The sequence below is a fragment of the Dipodomys ordii genome, unplaced genomic scaffold, assembly GCF_000151885.1.
Source record: "Dipodomys ordii isolate 6190 unplaced genomic scaffold, Dord_2.0 Scaffold18, whole genome shotgun sequence".
Lineage (NCBI taxonomy): Eukaryota > Metazoa > Chordata > Mammalia > Rodentia > Heteromyidae > Dipodomys > Dipodomys ordii.
Window position 1 is genome coordinate 17953566 of NW_012267234.1, and position 19084 is coordinate 17972649.

The 19084-nt window shown below is 48.2% G+C and overlaps 1 protein-coding gene across 1 annotated transcript in view; it reads left to right on the top strand.

Moving 5' to 3' along the window:
- The window catches only part of Cdh13 (cadherin 13), a 739646-nt gene that overhangs the window by 648786 nt on the left and 71776 nt on the right, over positions 1 to 19084 (top strand). Inside the window, exon 8 of the mRNA XM_013013008.1 lies at positions 10827 to 10967. Within this exon, the coding sequence (XP_012868462.1) occupies positions 10827 to 10967 (141 nt within the window). The remainder of the gene's footprint in view (positions 1 to 10826; positions 10968 to 19084) is intronic.

Here is a 19084-nt window from a genome sequence, read left to right on the forward strand (position 1 = left end):
TCCTCCTCCTCCTCCTCCTCCTCCTCCTCCCCCTCCTCCTCCCCTTCCTCTTCCTCCTCCTCCACTACTCCTTGGGTGAGTTAGAATTCATCTGATTCATTTTCAAAGGGTATAAAGGTGATGTCTCAAATAGCTCTCCTCTCTGTAGCTGGCATAGGTATGTGGGTATCCTCTGCAGATGCATCGCTCCTTTGTTTTGAAAGCCTCTTGAAATGAAGGCCAGCCCTAGGACTCAAAACCAGAGCAAGCTTTGCTTAAGAATTCCTTTGACTGAAGAGACCTGGACGGACAGCCGCCGCTGATTACAAGCAACCCCCATGTTGGTCTGAGGAGATCACGTGTGCATGGTAGCAGGGTTTGGGGGAGCAGCAGCTGGATCTGGCAGAGGCCGCTGAGAGAGATCTTTCTAAGGGGGGGGGCATAACACCCAGGAAGTACCTGGAGTTAATGGGCAGAGGCTGTCTGTGAGCTGCGGCCTGGTGCCAGGCGGAAGGCGTGATGCTGAAGTGACTGCAAAGTGGTGGGCATTCGGAAGCTAATGTTAAAATCCTCTGCCACTCCTGGGTGGGCGCCTGTGCCTTTTGTCACTGGGACCCCGTAATTGAATTTCCTGGACGTTTGGACCAGTGCGTAACTTTGTGAAGCCAATTACACAGCTGAACACAATTTTAACGTGACCTTAAAAGCATTACCTTCTGCTGTGTGATTGGAAAACACACCGAGAGCACTGCTCTGCCCGCTGTACTTGATTGTGGGGGTGGAGGGACAAGAATGGAGGGGGAAGAAAAAAAATCCTACCTTGCTATTTCATGTAACCTAGTAAGATTCATTTAGATTCTGCGCAGGTCATTTAATAACAGATTTTGTAAAATCTTAACATAAGGAGCCACCATAAAACGTATTATCTTTTATTACCAATAGAGAGAATGACATTTTAGACAGTAATAAATCGAGACCCAAGGAAAGCTATTTTGCTTTCAGAGAGGGCCTGGTTTTATTCTGTGGCCAGCCAGGGTCGGCGGAGACACCAGGCCTGGCTTCGCTAAGGCTCATGGGAACACATGTCCTTGCCCCCTTGTTGTGTTTTGTGTACTGAACGGTCTTTTCATGCAGCCCCCAGCACCCAGAGACCCAGCCTCTCACCTTCGCTGTCCTTCCTTCCTTCCAGCTTGCACGGTCAGGATATAGAACACCTAACAGCTGGCCTCACGCGGTGCTCAGGGTCCGGAGTGGCCTGGGACACATGCCTGGGGTTGGGGAGGAGGGGACTTGGTCCCCAATCTCCAAAGCCCAGGACATGCTCCTTTGTGTGGAGTGCTCTCTGCAGAAAGACCTTCCCCACCTGGGCCGGGGAGGACTGTGGGTGTTTGGACGTGTCCCGCTGGGGTCCAGTGTGGCCCAGTTGGACTCCATGCCTTAGGCATCTGGTAGTGCTGGGCAGAATATTCTGGTAATGGTCTGGGCCACAGAATGTGGGAAACAGTAGGTTGAGAAAAATACCAAAATTATGGAGAAAGGGCTCCGTAACTGCATCTGATCGTCCTCGGCTTTCGGGGCCTGCGCGGCCTTGTGTGGGCCAGGTAAACCCACCCAAATCCTCCTCCTGCGTGGTTGCGCCTCTCACCCAGCCGAGGGCTGACTCTTGGGCTTTCCCTCACCTCCTGGCTTCCAGTTCCTCACAGCCTGGGTCCTGCTGGGTCATCTCTGAGGGGCTTTTGTGAACCGCAGCCTGGATCTTTCCACCCCACAAAGGTTACATCCAGCCACCGCCAGGCCCGGTATCCGCCTGCACTTCCCAGCCCTGTCCCTGCCAGTCCCCACCGGTCCAAGGGCACCCTCCACACTAGACCTATTGCTGTCAGGGACGCCACTACCAGGCCCCGCGCCTAGCCGGGGCTTAATGGGTGCTTGGTGAATATTCATGAGACGCCCCCACCCAATGCCGGCCCTCTCGGGAGACCTCAGTCATACCAGCTCCACACGCTGATCCGGTCTGAGGTTTTATTTGTCTTCCTTTCCCTAGCTTAGACCTACACCACAAAGCAGGACTAAATCATTCATCGCACGCTAGCAGTTTCTTGAACCTAGTAGACACTAAATAAATGTTTCAGGGGAAACAAACTGCAAGTCAACTATTTGCCGCCTTGGGTCTGAAGGAGATGATTTTTCCCCCAGGTATCTGCCCCACACCAATGGTGTTTTATTTACTGTAACTCATCAGTAACTTCAGAAGAAGTACACTTGGCCCGGGAATGTTTTATTTGATTCTGGTATCCCTCAGACTGGAATCTATCACTTAGCCCATTCCACCACAGATGTCTAAGAGGCTGTGTTTATTTCCCCTGTCACCTCCCCCACCCTGCCAACCGTGTCAGCAACCAGTAAATCTGGGGAAACAAGCCGCCCTGCTTCCCCACCAGGCCCCAGCCGGGAACAAGAAAGCAGCTGGTGACAGCCAAGATGGCGGATGTTCACAGCAGCCCTGCACAGGGGTGCAGAGAGGCTGAAAGACACCACAAGCCTCCTGCAGGAAATGGGAGGAGGAAGGCCTTTTCCAGAGGATGTGTACTGTGGTCCTGTGGATTTATGGACTATCTTCCCCACATTCTGTGGTCCGAGTGGATAAATCAAACCCCAGACAGATAACAACTGGTCCCACGTCACACGATGCTTTTACAATCTGCTGCAATATTTATGGGTCAGGTGCAGCGAGCCCAGAGAAGAATGTGGTCCTCGTTTGGGATTCAAGGTGCCCCAGGAGCCTTAAGATGCCCTGCCTGATCCCGGCAAGGCTGATGCAAGGAAATAAGTGGAACCCGTTGTATCTCATTGACCGTGCCTTCACTGTTGATAATGAAGGGATTTGTTAACAAAACCCTCCTTACAGCTTTCCTGGATTTTTTTTTGGCAACACTAGAGATGGAACCCAGTGTCTGTGACACATCGCCTTCCATCACTGAGGTATAGCTGCAGCCCTTTCCTTGACTTTTAAAGTAGAGTTTGTACCCTGAGGCCAGTTTTGTGTGTCTCTGTGTGTGTCCGAGTATCTGTGTCTGTATTGTTACTGGGGCTTGAACTCAGGGCCTAGGTGCTATCACTTAGCTTTTTCACTCAAGACCACAGCTCCACTTCTGGCTTTGGTGGTTAATTAATTAGAAACTCAGACTTTTCTGCCTGGACTGGCTTCAAAATGTGATCCTCAGATCTCAGTCTCCTGAGTAGCAAGGATTACAGACATGAGCCACCAGCACCCAGCTTGAAGCTAGTTTTTTTTTTTTTCAGCAGCTCACAACAGCTGTGTATCTCTTTTTCCTCCCTACGTACTTGTGAAGTGACAGCGTGTCCATACCTTCAGGGACAGTTAGAGTGTTTAAAGGACTAAAATCAATAAACATCAGGGCTAGCTGAGTGACTATAGCTGTCCCTTGCTGAGAATCTGTCCACTCTGTCCGGCACTAAGACCCCTGCCTTCTCGGAGTGTCAGCACCATGAATAAGGAGTCTCAGCAGATGAGTGGGAATTATCCTGGAGGAAGGAGAGGCACAGTTCTCAGAAGTAAGGAAGCATGGGAGCGGTGGGAAGCCAGAGCCGTTCACACTGAGGCAGAAGGATGAGCCCCGCTAATAGCAAAGCCCTCTTCCACGTCACATTTGCTAGTTGATTTCCCACCACAGACCCCACTGTGCTTGTTATCCGTGATAAATGTTCCATTAAACGCAGGCTTGTATGGAGTCCTCGTTGCTGCGTAAAACATCAAGGGTCCAGAGATTGACTGTGTGCTATATTTAATGGCACTGATTGATTCTTTTTTTTTTTCCCTTCAAGATGAAATGTTTAGTTTTCAAATCAGTGTGACCAGTGAAGCCGGCCTGTGTCTCAGAGACTCGCCGGAGCCTTCTGACTCTGTTTCTGGGGAATACATTGATGGGTAGCTCTGACACACCCAGGATAACAGCGAACCACAAATGCAGTAGACACGTGTGACCACGGAACTCAAGCTGGGAGAGCAGCTTGACTCCCTTAGACATGTCTTCCAGATCAGATCACTTCCAATAACACCAGAGGAGCCAGTTCAGCTTTTCCCAGTCAGGCACAGCACATTTCTTGGACAAAATAAAAGAATCCCCTCTCTCTCAGCTAGCGCTCTTCAAAGTTGAAGCCTAACCCTGAGAACAAATGGTTTTGGTGTGGAAATACCACCAGAATGCTGAGGCCTTTAAGATACAATTTAGTTCAAGGAAATAGTAATATATCGTCACTATCCCAAGTGAACAGTAAATCACCCACCTTGTGTGCTAAGTCTGAGCTCGATGTTGGGGCCAGAGGCTAGATTCCCTCCCTCAAAGATTCTACCCTTCCCGTAGGGAGGCAGCGATAGAGCAAGACAGAACACAAGCCTTCGTGTTCGTGGAGGTAGGTTACATGCTGTAGTAAATGGCCCTTGAACCAGTACGATGGCTTAGATTCTACTCGTAGCACACTGCCAAACCAGATGACCGAGGGTCTCTGCTCCACATGCCATGCAGAGTTCCAGGCTTTTTCCTTTGGCAGAAATCGGGTTCAGGCTGTCGGGCGGCAGAGGTAGGAACCTTGCATGTATTCCCTTCTTGGAGTCCATTGGTCAGCAACCCGTCTTACTGTGAGGAAGTCTGGGGGTTTGAACCTGAGGACTCCAATAAGATTTGCCGGATGGCTTTGTCTTCACCGCTGGTGTCTTTCGTTGCTAGCAACCACAACTGAATCTGTCTATGTCAGTGCCTAAAGAACCTCGGGAGTCATAGTGGGAGGGGCCGTAATGCCTGCCGGAGAGCTGAGCTCACATCTCGCTGGCAGGCTGGTGCCTTTTGCTTCACCCAGCCTGGCCTAGAAGGTCTTTGAGCATGGAGCTGATTACACCCATCAGCCTTCCATGCCTCGAGCCAAACAGACATGAGGAGTGGATGAGGCGTACAGAGGGCACAGCCTGAGCTGGCGAAGGTTTGGACATCCGCCTCCTTGCTCGGTCCCCTGGCCGAGTGGCAGGGCAGCTGGATGACAGAGGCGCAGTGCCTCCTCCATTGGCACAGAGGGCACTGGACGGGTGGCTTATCTGCCTGGCATATTCAGAAAGCCCAGGTCCTGGGCCTCTGGGCCTCCCGGGGAAGGGAAGGGAGGGGAAGGTGGCTGCCCTAAGCCCTCCCTGTGGCTCTCAATTCTGCATTTCATTCCCCGACTCTCACCGTCCTCCCCTGGACTGTGAGTCAGGCATCCCTGGTGAAGGGGACACACGGACACACGGCCCCTGGGCTGGCATCCAGGGTGCCTCCCCCAGGGGCGGGGGGGGGGGGAGGATGGGACAGCTTCGGGTGGAAGCCCCGCCTACAGTGGTCGGCCAGTGGGGCCGGGCAGGCCAGGCAGCCACCGCAGAGGGAACATGAGAGACACACAGAGGAGTAAGAAGAGTGTCTGGGCTGGGGAGAGGGGGCATCTTAGTAAAGGTTCCCCCAGAGTGGAGCACTGGTGGCCGGGAGAGGGGAGTCAGACCCGGGTGGCAGCTTCTGCGCTTCGCACAAGGCGGTTTTATTATTGGTTATCTGGTGAGCTGCTCTTCATGGTGAAAGCATGGAAGCATCCACACAGCATCTGAGAGCAGCTGGCTGAACACATGACGGTGGAGCCAAACAAGGGGCCGTTGTTCAGCCGTTACCATGAGGAGATGCGATGGATAAGACAGACAGTACAGCTGTGCGGATGGTGTCCTCCTGGGGAGTAAGTGTGTGTGCGTGCCAGCTGTGTGTGTGATGTGGTATGTCTGATGTGTATGCGCATCTATACATGTATGTGTGGTGTATGTATATGGTAGTATGTGATATGTGGTATGTGTGGTGTGTGCACGGTGTGGTATGTGTGGTATGTGTGGTGCCCCCTGTGTGTGTGTATGTGTATGTGTTGTCTCGTGTAGTATATATATTGTCTCATATGTGGTGTCTCACATGTGGCATGGTATGTATATGTGGTGTGTGTGGTGTCTCACATGTAGCATGTGTGTGGTGTCTCACATGTGGTTTGGTATGTATATGTGGTGTGTGTGGTATCTCACGTGTGGTGTGGTATGTATATGTGGTATGTGTGATATTTCATGTGTGGTGTGGTATGTATATGTGGTGTGTGTGGTGTCTCACGTGTGGTGTGGTGTGTATATGTGGTATGTGTGGTATCTCACGTGTGGTGTGGTATGTATATGTGGTATGTGTGGTATCTCATGTGTGGTGTGGCATGTATATGTGGTATGTGTGGTGTCTCACGTGTGGTGTGGTATGTATATGTGGTATGTGTGGTATCTCACGTATGGTGTGGCATGTATATGTGGTGTGTGTGGTATCTCACATGTGGTGTGGTATGTATATGTGGTATGTGTGGTATCTCACGTGTGGTGTGGTATGTATATGTGGTATGTGTGGTGCATCACATGTAGCATATGGTGTGTGGTGTCTCATGTGTGGTATGGTATATATATGTGGTATGTGTGGTGCCTCACGTGTGGTGTGGTATGTATATATGGTGTGTGTGGTGTCTCACATGAGGTGTGGTATGTATATGTGGTATGTGTGGTATCTCATGTGTGGTGTGGTATGTATATGTGGTGTGTGTGGTGCATCACATGTAGCACATGCTATGTGGTGTTTCACGTGTGGTGTGGTATGTATATGTGGTATGTGTTGTGTTTCACGTGTGGTGTGTGTATATGTGGTATGTGTGGTGTCTCACGTGTGGTGTGGTGTGTATATGTGGTATGTGTGGTATCTCACATGTGGTGTGGTATGTATATGTGGTGTGTGTGGTGCATCACGTGTGGTGTGGTATGTATATGTGGTGTGTGTGGTGTGTCACGTGTGGTGTGGTATGTATATGTGGTATGTGTGGTGCATCACATGTAGCACATGGTGTGTGGTGTGTCACGTGTGGTGTGGTATGTATATGTGGTATGTGTGGTGTCTCACGTGTGGTGTGTATATGTGGTATGTGTGGTGCATCACGTGTAGCACGTGGTGTGTGTGTCTCACGTGTGGTATGGTGCGCACATGTGTGGGAGAACAGGAGTTACCACGCGGCTGCCAGTATTCTCGGAGTCTGAGGGGTGCGGTGGGGCCCGGACAGAGGAGGGCCCCTACTTTCCACTGTAAAAGCATCATTTTTATCTTCTTACATTAACTGGATATTGCTTCAGAAACAAGAACATTTTTAAGCCTTAAGTTTGCTAGAAAATGGAGAGTTTTGAAACAGCTCATCCCAAGCCCTATCATTTGTCCACTTCATCATCTAATTGATTCTCTACCCAATTAATCAATTCGCTTCCCATTACAGCTATAAAGTTTTATTTACCTCAGGAGATGGGAATTGACGGATTCATTTTTAAAAATTATTTATGAGCTTTGTGAGGCTACAGGAGCGTTACCCAACGTGTCCTTCCTCTGCAGTGTTGTGGGAACGGCTTGGTGTGGACGATTTGTCTGTAGTTACCGGTAAACATGACTGCCTTCCACCTTGAACTTGAATCTCCTTGGGGAAGGAAGTCCTGCTTTCCTTCCCACTCCATTCTAGCACACAACACATTCAAACTAGGTGTTCCTCCACTGCAGGTTAATTGCAAGCACACACCAATGAAATGAAAAGTTATAGTAACTTTCTCTGTGCCCCTATCCAAAAGAAAAAATATATATATATATATTTCTGTGCAGGGGAAAATGTTACAAGAAAAAATAATGTATTCATGAAATGATTGCAAGGCTGGCATGAAGATCCCATTGTGATACTGTGGTATGATAAGACAGCTCTTAGGCCTTCTTGCTAATAACAAGATAATTGATCATACCATTAGATGAAATATTATTAGTCAAAACTGCTCAGACGTTCTCTACAGAATGTCTGAATCAAATGTCTAGAATAAAAGAGGAATACATTTGCTCAGAGAACTCCTAAGATCTGGGAGGAAATTGGCTTCAGAGGTGATTGTCAGGGGCTCCGATAGCGTTCCGAGAAGTCTATCTCCACCTCTGGGTCAGTGTTACCTTCATCCTCAGGTCAACTTTCTCTATATGGACACAAATGGTGGTGACCACTCCAAACTGGGGTCCCCACCTCCAAGTTCAACAGAAAACAACTGTTCATCCCGAGGCATCCCCAAAGCCACATGGCTTCAGTCTCCAGATGCCCTGACTTGGTTTATGTGTTCATCACATGGCCTTGGAATGGAAGGCCCTGATTGGCCAGGCCTGAGCCAATGACCATCCCTGTGTCAGAAGTGGAGTCAGCCCACTCGAAGACCACCCCTTGAGGGATGGGGCCTAGGGCATTACAGTATAGCCCCTGGAGGAGAGCAGAGCTTCACAGGCCTGCTCTAGGTCAAGCCTGGCCTAGCAGATAGCAGTCTTTCTGCAAGCTGGAGAAGATGAATGCCGTGAGCAATCTGTCTCCTCATTAGACAGAAGTAGGGGCTCACACTCGTCCCCTGGTTTGCTTCCTAGGCAAAAGGGATGGGCCAGACCTGGTATGCTCTGACATGCCCTCGTGTGAGCAAGGGTGACACTCTCCTAGGAAGCAATGTTGAAATAGGAACAAAGGTTCGTATCCTTCAGGCCAGTAAGTTCACCTTGAGAGCTGCCGTTCAAAACCAATCCAACACCAAAATCATAAGCTGACATGTTAAATTTTAAAACCTTTTGGGCAATTACTTAAAGATTATTTTTTAAAAACAAAGATGAAAAAGCCCAAACATGTACGTGTGCATGTGCGTGTATGTTTGTGTGTGCATGGGTCCTAGTGTTTCCTGCTGTGTTATTTCAATCTGTCAACATTTTGAAAAGACAGTTGATAACCTAAAGTCCTAAGATGATTAATTATAAAATATTCCTAAGATTCTACTTCACACACCCTCAAAATAATGTACAGGAAGTCTGTCGCTAAATGACAAGACAATGACTAGACTATGCTCTTCTACACTATGCTCTTCTACATTGGGGGAGGAATCTATATATTTTTTAATTTCTCTGTGTGTGTGCTTTCAAAAAGATGTGCCATATTTCATGACAAAAGTAATATCAGTGTACAGGAAATTAGGCCTGGCGTGTTCAAGTCAGTAACTCACATGTCCAGAGTCCCTCACGAAGGGTTGTAAAAATAGCTGGTTTTCTGGTGCCATTGTGGTCGGGATGGCAGGGTGTCATCTAATATAGCGTGTCTGTGGAAATCACACGCATTGAGATGAAGTCACACACACCACCTGCCAGTGCTGGCATCTCCAAAGCCTGTGGAGACAAGGCACCACCCGGCAGCACAGAACCAGGCATGTGTCCAGCCATGCCAATGCTCAGTGGTGAGGGCACACGGTGAGCTTTAGTCCTACCTCAGCTAGAGTTGACCCCAAAATGTCAGCGCCAGTGGTCTCAGAAACACAGCACCCTTCCCATGGTCACAGGAACTCAGAGCCTGTCTGGACCACTAAGCAGAACTCCACCCCTGACGTCAGTGGCTCAGAAGCTTTTACTCAAAGGACAACTCATTAAAATAAGGACCCGTGGAGGTGAGCAGCTAATCACCCTTCAAACATCCTGTAAGGTTTTAGGGGAGCTAGCACCAAGCTATTAACTTTTCCACACCAACTCGTGACTTTGGAAGGAAATCAGAGCTTCCCGTTGCTTTTTTCCCGTTCTTTTCTCCCTGTGGGATTTCTTAATTGTTGGTTGGTTGAAACTCTGGGTTTTGAAGCTGTCGTGCTGACAGAGCTGCTTTATGTGATTGTAAACGCCTTTTATTTTTGTTACTGAAGGTAGTCCAACTCAACTCTGTGTGTGAGTGATTAAGAAACCAATCCAAAGTGGTTTAAGCAAATAAGGAAAATTAATGTCTCAATTAGCGGAGAAGTCCTCCGGCAAGGCTGGCATGGGCCTACATGATGAAGCGGCCCCACAAGTCACCAGGAACTGTTGCTTTCTCTCTACTGCACAAGTGCTTCCCACCCCCAGCCTGCCATGGCTCGCCAGCCCCCCACATCCATGCATGCCCTTGGTTCCTTCCTCCCACTGCCACGCACAGGCCAGGGCCCAGACTGGCGTGTGCTTTTCTGATCTGAGATCATTCCAGAGCTTCCCCAGAGAAAGGCAGCCCAGCCCCTACCACCTGGGCAGAGTGTGTGGGTAAATCCCCAAAGCGATGTGGGGTGCTGCCTTGTCCACAGAAGGGTGAAATGCTGAGTGGCCAAGAGACTGGCAGGCCTACTGAAGGCAACTTAAACCCAAGGGCCATGCGGTGCGGACCTCCAAACTTCTCTTCATGTTAGGGTGGGAGCAGCTTGGCCAGCCGACATAAATAATTAAACATGGCCCCCAAAAACCTTCGGATGTGGGGCTGGGAAGGTGGCTCAGTGGTGGAGTGCTAGCCTTCAGCTGAAGAGCTGAGGGACAGCGCCTAGGCCCAGCTTTCAGGCCTCACGACCGACCAAAAAAAAAACCCTTCGGATGTAAGGAGAGGCAGCTTCACAAGATCATTATGAAATGACAGTGGAACTTCAAACCTAAATCTATGCCCAGATTGGGAAATGGAACCTTCTAGAATGTATCAAATGTCCCTTCAAACAAGGACATTAAGTAGATTCCATCCCCATAGCCATCTCCAATCTACACACAGTGACTGTCGTGCTGGAGAGATTCCAAAAATAAATGGATACATGAGAGGTACAATGACCTATGAAAGACCCTGCCCTGGGTGGAGCCACACGACACGCACACAACCTTTCCAACGCAATGTCCCAAACCTAAATGCCATGTCTCTCTTGTGTCTTTACTTTGTAGACTCTGGAAAATCCCAAGTATGAACTGATCATCGAAGCTCAGGATATGGCTGGACTAGATGTGGGGTTGACCGGCACAGCCACGGCCACCATTGTGATCGATGACAAAAACGACCACTCGCCTAAATTCACCAAGAAAGAGGTAAATCCACGAGGGGACCACCCCTGGGGTCACAGCCGGGGCCACCAAGTGGTATTAATTCCACATACTATAGTCACTGCTGGCTCCCTGTCTGTAAAATCAAAATTCTCCTTTGTGGGAGAGAGGATGGTATTTTGCTGAAATTCTGCGTCAGACTGTATGCGTGTGTGCACACTCCTGCACATGCACATGTGTAGTTAAAGTAGAAGAGCACTGAGAACAAAAGCACTGAATCTTGTTAAAGTCCATAACAAAACAACTTTTAATGCCAAAGTGCCATTTTCTGAGTTTTATTGGTGTTATTTAGCGCCCCATTATTCGAGTCCCATTGTGATTTTAGCATAACAATGACTCTTTTCTCCAGTATGTACAGATTGAGAGGCCAGACTAAACAGCAGCTAGGAGGTGAAACAGATTTTCTTGGCAGTAGCAAGGCAGCCCAGGAACTTATAAATAACAACCAAGTTAGCTTGTCTAGAAAGAGGCATTATTTATTCTCAGCTTCTGTGAGTTATGATTACAGATCATGTGCTTACCAGTTCTTCTTGTGGACCTGTGTTTGGGGAGGGGTTGGACTCTGTGCCCACTGAGGGACTCAAATGGCTACACCGTTCTTCTGATGGACACACTGAGGGTCTGGATCCTTCTGGGGGATCTGGGTCAGGACCACAAATGTGTGGCCTAGAGAAGAACCCAGGAAACGCAGGAAGGCTCCCACCATTTGCCGAGCCCTGGCTGTCGCAAAGCAGCGCTCTCCACCGTGGCCCTACAGCCACGTCTGCCTGTGCGAGCCTGGCTTCATTAAGCGTTCTCCACAGTCGAGGGAGAGGCTGCCACGACTGAAGCGCTGAGAATCTGCAGGAAGCTCCGAGGTGGCGGGCAGAGTGAGCTGCAGAAACCGGAAGTGAGCCACCTGGCGCCCCAGTGAGCTGCAGAAACCGGAAGTGAGCCCTCTCCCTGCCTGTCAGAGCCATGCATGATTCCTCAGTGAGCTGCAGAAACCGGAAGTGAGCCCTCTCCCTGCGTGTCAGAGCCATGCATGACGCCCCAGAGAGCTGCAGGAACCGGAAGTGAGCCACGTGGTGCCCCAGTGCGCTGCAGAAACCGGAAGTGAGCCCCCTCCCTGTGTGTCAGAGCCACGTGGCGCCCCAGAGAGCTGCAGGAACCGGAAGTGAGCCACGTGGCGCCCCAGAGAGCTGCAGGAACCGGAAGTGAGCCCTCTCCCTGCGTGTCAGAGCCACATGGAGCCAGCACCGGCTTCCCCGCGGTCAGGTGTCCCCCCCCCACTGTCCTGAGAAGCCACGGAGCCCCGGGCTCGCAGCCACCTCCAGGGGCCTCTCCGGGGTCCCGGCCTCCAGGTGGCCGTGGTTCCGGTTGCAGCCCGGCCTCCAGTCCGTGACCTCCCACGACAGCCTTCCTGTGACCGCCCACCAGCTGCTCCACCCAGCCAGCCTTCCCAGACCGGGCGCCAGAGCCCAGGCCCTCAGTCGCATCGCCAAGCCGGGCTTGAAGGATTTATGGAAAAAAGGCACTCATGTCCGAGAACTGCTTGGGGATGCTGGACTGAAGCTCGAGGGACTGGCTGCAGGCCTGGGAACCTCCGGGAGCTGCACGGCCTCGGCGCGCGGATGTGAGCGGTTGGACTTCCTGAGCCTGCAGACCTCGTTCCTGACCACCTCATCCATGGTCTGGAGCTGTGGGTATTTGCTCACCTGCAGGACACCGTGTGCGTCTGTCGCTCTGCACCCCCTCCCAGAAGGACAACACGTGCTTGGACATGGCCGACACCAGGCCGAGAGGCTGAGTTTGAAAAAGGACTTAACAGAAGTCTTAAAGTTAGTGAGAGCCAGAGAGCAGCATAAAGAAAATATACTCACCTGTGGGTATTGGCAAAAACACAAAATTGTTCTTCAAATGGATGTTAGACAATGAGCTGGGGGTTCCCCGGGGGAAGAGCTGATGTCTGAACTCATACAGCGATAGCAGTAATAAAGTGAGAAGAGCCCCCGCCGGCAGGTGCGAGGGGCCCTCTCCTGGAGATTAGAGGCCCCAATGGAGTCTTTGAACAGTGCTGGATATATTAAGCTAAACTTTCTGGCGCCTTCCTGAAAGGCTGATGTTCTTTGTTGTTGAAGAAGGATGTCTCCATTTTCAATAGAGGTGCCCTGGAAGGGGGTGGGGGAGGGGAAGAGGGGGCCCTGGAGACAGCCCGAAGCTCGTCCTGCAGACTAGCATCTTGTGGCAGTAGTGCAGCTGTCCCTCTACACCCCCAGTACCCCACTTTGCTCACGTGTTCATCGCAAGGCCAATGGGAGCGAGAACCCACCTTATCAGACCCTGCGAACATGAATGGGCTGATGATGGTGGCACTCAGGTGTCTTGTCAGGGTTGGGATGAGGGCTTGGTGAGGACACAGGATAAAAAAGCAGCAGAGGCAAGGGTGGTCCCGGCCACCATCCCTGTATCTGAGCAGTGATGTTTCCGAAATGACAGAAATTCTCTTTTTAAATTTACTCTTTATTAATCATGCATTAGTAGTACAAAGAGGTTTCATTATGATAATTCTATAGATGCAGTTGGTATAATCTGGACTTGTTTACCCCTTTAATATATTCCCTTAATACTCTCTCTCCTCACACCCTTTTTCCAATGGTATTTGATAGGTTTCATTATGCTATTTTGGTAGATCGATAGATAGATAGATATCATATAGAAAGGGATGGTTTAGATAGATAGATCCTCTCCTTTCTCTTGATCACTTCAGTCTCCCTTTTACACTCATATTCTACTGTTTATTAATATTTTAAGTCTTCATTTCACATACAAGTGAAGACATCTATCTAATGTTTAGCTTTGTGACCTTGGCTTATCTCACTCAACATGATGTTCTCCACTCCCGTCCATTTTCCTGCAAACAACATAATTTCATTCTTCTTAATTACTGAACAATACTCCATTGTGGGTATAGCCCACATTTGCTTTATCCATTCATTGGTGGCTAGGCCCCTAGACTGACTGATTCCACAGCTTGGCCATTGTGAATGCTACTGCAATAAACATGGGTGTGCAGTTATCTCTCTTATTTATTGAGTTTTGCATCTTTGAATATATGCCAAAAAGTAGTATAGCAGGGTCATAAAGTAAATGGGGGTGGGGGGGAGGTGATTAGAGGAAATGCTGTAGTGAGGTCCATAGTGGTTGCGCTGATGTATATGCCTACCAGCAGCACAGGAGGTGGCTTTTTCCCTCCTACTCCTCACCAGCACTTGTTTGTTTTCTTGATGATTGCCCCTCAGACTGGAGCAGGCGGAATTTTAGCGTGGCTTTCCTCTGCATTCAATGACAGACAGTCTTTCCCAACAGGCTCTCCTCTCTCCACACTGCAGCACTCCTCTTCTCCTGCTTCAGGGCTGTCTGTCAAGACCTTGAGTCCTAGGCGAGAGGAACGGGCAGGGCCCGCAGGGTGCACTTCTGTGAGATGAGGGCTGGGGGAGACAGCAAGAAAGACCACGAGAAAGCCACTGGGGAGAACCAGAAAGCTCAGCCCTGGGCCCCAGCACAGACGAGCGGCTTCTTGGACATGACAGAGGAAGAACAGGACACAGACACACTGGGCACAGAGAGAGAGAGAGAGGGAGCCGGCTTCTGTGATTTTGACGGTGAAACCATTTTCACAGGCCAAGGTCAAGGTTAAATCTTTTACAGAATAGAAATAGTGAACATTTGAAGCTGGTGGTATCCAGAAAACTGCCCTAAAAGAGATTGCCTTATGGAAATCCCCACATTTCTAAACACATTTCTTAGGAAGCACATAGATTATTTGTGGCTGTTAAAGATTTCTATTAAAAAAGTCTACTTGATATGATGCCTCCTCTTCAGATAAGTGCATCCATTTATTGATGTGCTATCCAGGGAGACAGATTGTGTTTGAAAAGACAGAAGAATGGTTCTCTCACATTGAGTCATACTGTGACATCATCAACTTCCCAGCCTCGTAGTACAAAAAAGACTCCACTGGACTGGCCATGGTGTCCAGTGGCAGACAGAAGAGGCAGAGAATGGGAAGTCTAAAGGGGACCTCCAGCCTAAGTCAATATTATTTAAAGAATTTTCTAGAAGCCCCGGTGATTTCTGCTTGCATCTCATCAGTCGGTCTCTCCTCTCTGTAAATGAGACAGAGGAATCTCTCAGGCCATCTGCAATAGGCATGTGGCAGCTTGTGACAGCAGAGCCAGGGCTAAAGGAAGGAGACATTTTAGGGGTTATTTTTAAAGTACAATCTTAGCTCAAGGTAAGCTCATTTGCTCGCTCCCTTTGGGTTCATTTGCACAGGCTGTAAACTTGCTGAGAAGCAAGGCCCTCCTCTCTCTTCTCTCTTGCGTCCCAGTAGACACTCGGTAATTCAGTATTTATGAACTCATTCCAGGAGATCGTTTCCTCTGCAGGACAGGGTGGTTGGGATGATGAGCCAAGGTTGTGCTTAAACCTGCTACGACGCATGCAATCAATTCTGGGGCACTGACTTCCATGCAAATTTAAACTGGAAATACTGGTCCCCTCTCGAGACTGGTCTGCATTTCCCCAACAGCTTGGACTGAGGGATTCCACTCAATGCTAGTGTTAAATTTCCTAAGTAAATTATTTTGAAAAATCCTAGGGAATCTTGTGAAACTCCCCAAACCAGATGATTTGCCAAGCACCTTAGTCTATGTATAACATGGTTTTCTGTTCCTTGTTCTAAGCTGTTGGGGTTTTTTTTTTAGAAAAGACTTCTGATTTCTGCCCAGAACACAGTAGTTGATGTTCTACTGGTTGAATAACTTGTATCTTAACATCAGTTGCCAGTAATAGGCATCCTTAATAATTTGGGGAGGGGCTGATACTGGAGTTTGCTATACTACCTGAGCCACACCCCAGCTAGAACTCCCCATTAATTTTAAACTATTAGGTTTGCAGATAATTATCACATTTTAAAATGGGCATCAAGAATATCCCTTATTTACTCAGCCAATTTCATTTACAGGTTTCACTTTAAAATGACAGTTGGTAATGCAGGCATAGTGATTCATGCCTGTAATCTCAGCTACTTGGGAGACAAAGATTTAAGAGGATTAAGGATAGAGGGTCAGCCCTAGTAAGTCATGTAGCTCGCGTCTGTGATCTCCACTGTGCAGGAGGCAGAGAGAGGAGGATTTCAGTCTAAGGCTGGCCCTGGGCGAAAATGATGGAGGTATGACTCAAGTGACACAGCATCTGTCTAGCAAGCACAAGACCCTGAGTTTAAACCACATTATTACCCCCCCCAAAAAAAGACAATTGACCGTTTAGAATTAAGAACTTATGGTTTTATATTGGCAATTTGACCCTGTTTATAAGGTAAATGTTTTGAGTCTAGGCTATAAGTTCACAACCTTTATAAGGAAGGAAAAGAAAAGAAAAGGAAGGAAGGAAGGAGGGAGGGAGGGAGGGAGGGAGAGAGAGAGAAGGAAGGAAGGAAGGAAGGAAGGAAGGAAGGAAGGAAGGGGAGTGTGGGAAGGGAGGGGAGGGGAGGGAAGGGAAGGGAGCAAGCCAGCTTCAAGCCCTGTCTTCCAGCTGGGAAGTAAGGAATGTACAAATTCCCCAGTTTGCACCACAGAATGAAGGTGAATGGCGAGCCCGAGTCCCTGGCATGTGTGCCTGCCCAGCTGTCCTGTGACAGCTCTGTCAGCCTCTAAATTCTAGGTGATGTGTCATTAGTGTTTTCAACTAAAATAATAGTCCATTCATTACCAGCCTAACAATATCCTGTCATTTTTTTCTCTTAAACATCTGAAATTCTCTAGTGCCTCATGTAGTATTTGAATATCATCCTTTGCTATGAAAACACAAGAACAAAGGTTCAAGCTTTTTCTGCAGTGACACAGATAAAAACATTTGCTTTCCATTACTGACAGTCTAGGAATTTTTCTCTCTGGCCTATAGAACACATTTCATGATTAGAAAACTGGTGTAAACACTCAGGATTGTTGTCAAATCCAAGAGACTATCAAGTCTCTGTCGTCTGTGTGTGTGTGTGTCTGCATTTGAGCGTGCGCGCACGCACGCGCACACACACACACATAGGAGCTATACAATTTCAATGCTCAGGTGTAATGGCTGATCTTTAAATTGATGGTACTTGCAAACTGACTTTGTCATCCATGTCCTTGTTTCGTGGCTTGTTATGAGTTTTATGTTATCTTCCTGAATGTCAGGATGGCAGGTCCAATTGGCAAGAATGTAAATCTTTTCCCAGTGTGTTCATTATGATGCATGCTCATTCATTATAGACCCAGCAAACAATGAAAGACCTATTTGATTTCTTACATGTCCTGTTTACCTTTCCCTCCTAATGAATTCTCTGGGATGGGATGGTATCTGTATTTCCCTTCTTAACCATTTTTTTAACTTTCACGTCATATTCCATGAAGGTTTTACTAGTAACCATTTTATTGAAATATAATTCACATACCATAAAGTTCACCTTTTTATAATGTACAACTCACTGTACATTATCCTGTTCACAAAGTTGCGCAGCCGTACTGCTATCTAGTTCAGAACATTTTTATCAGCATGCCAAGACACCCTGTGCCTCTCCCTCTCAGGCACTGTGGATTTATTTATAGGGAACATTGCGTGTAATTGGAATCGTATGATTTGGGGTACTTTGTGACTGGGCTCTTTCCCGGCTCATCCACATTGTGGCATGAATTAATACTTCATTCCTTTTTTATGAGGAAGTAATACTCCATTCTACAGACATACCACAGTTTATAGTCATGCATTTGTATGTTGATAGGCACTTGGACAGTTTTACCCTTTTCATGAGTTCTGCTTGGGTATTTACATACAGTCCATTTAGGTTTTGAATCTGAATTGCCTCGGTTGCTCAGGAGCAGAAAAAGAAGCTACCCAAATTCTCACTTGTCTCCTGGGCAAATCTCCCAAATGTCTTCCCAGATTTCAGGCAATGTGGCTTATTCATGATTTGTCACCTTCTCTTTAACAAAGTTGTCAAGTAACTCTCAAAGGGAGACGGCACACAAATCCTGAGTGATTTAATTTTTGACAAGTGAAGTACAAAACCCCAATCAAGAACCAGAGTGAGAGCTGCAGCGCCAGAAGTTTCTAGACTCCTCCTGGTACCCCACCTGTCCCACAGAACAAGGCCCCCTCTGCCTCTTCCCCTACATCCGCTGGCTTCTCTTTTCCATCTTTATATAAGAGAAGTTTACAGGGTGGACTCTTGGGACTCGTGTCTGTGAACTTACCCACATTGCTATGCGTACAGACAAACTACTTGTGGTATCTGTGCAGGAAAGGGGTTCTATACCCCCACAGCACCCGGGGGTGGGCTAGTTTGGGTAATACTGTAGTGCAATTAGCATTCTAGAATGTGTTTGTTGGTACACCTATGAATGTATATATGGTGCAGTGTCATGGAATTTTCACAAGAAATAGAGACTGAGACCAAAGAAAGAAAGAAAGAAATGGTTTACTATGCCCACTTTATCTCATTCATTTTGCTATAAAACTCAACTCACTCTAGTAAAAAGTTGTTTTTTTTTAATTGTCTCTTCCTTGATAACCAATAAGGAACTAGAAACCCAAGAGAGATGAACTCTGCCACTGGGCCAACTTTGCTTCAGGAGTCCTTGGGGTCACCTCATTTCATTTGTGTTTGGTAGTGGGGTGATTCCAAGCTGGGGAAGCACCCTTTTGGATGGGCATTTTCCTCTGGAAGGCTGATTGGGATGGATGGCTTGATCCTGTCCTCTGGGATCCAGGCTTTACATGAAACGCCCATGCTTCCCCAAGGCTTGATCTCCTTGAGGAGAACCTTCTGAATTCAAACATCCCTATGTCTAAACACTGACCATGTCATGGCTCATTCTGTCTGCTCAGAGGAGAAAGCCATACACCTCCTAGACATTCAAACCCACCCAACTCAGCTGACTCAGGACTCTTCTGGAGAATGGAGGCCAAGACATTTTCACAACAGGATCCATCTTTGAAGATGATTAAATGTTTTGTTTGGGTTCACACACACACACACACATACACACACACACACACACACACACACACACACACACACG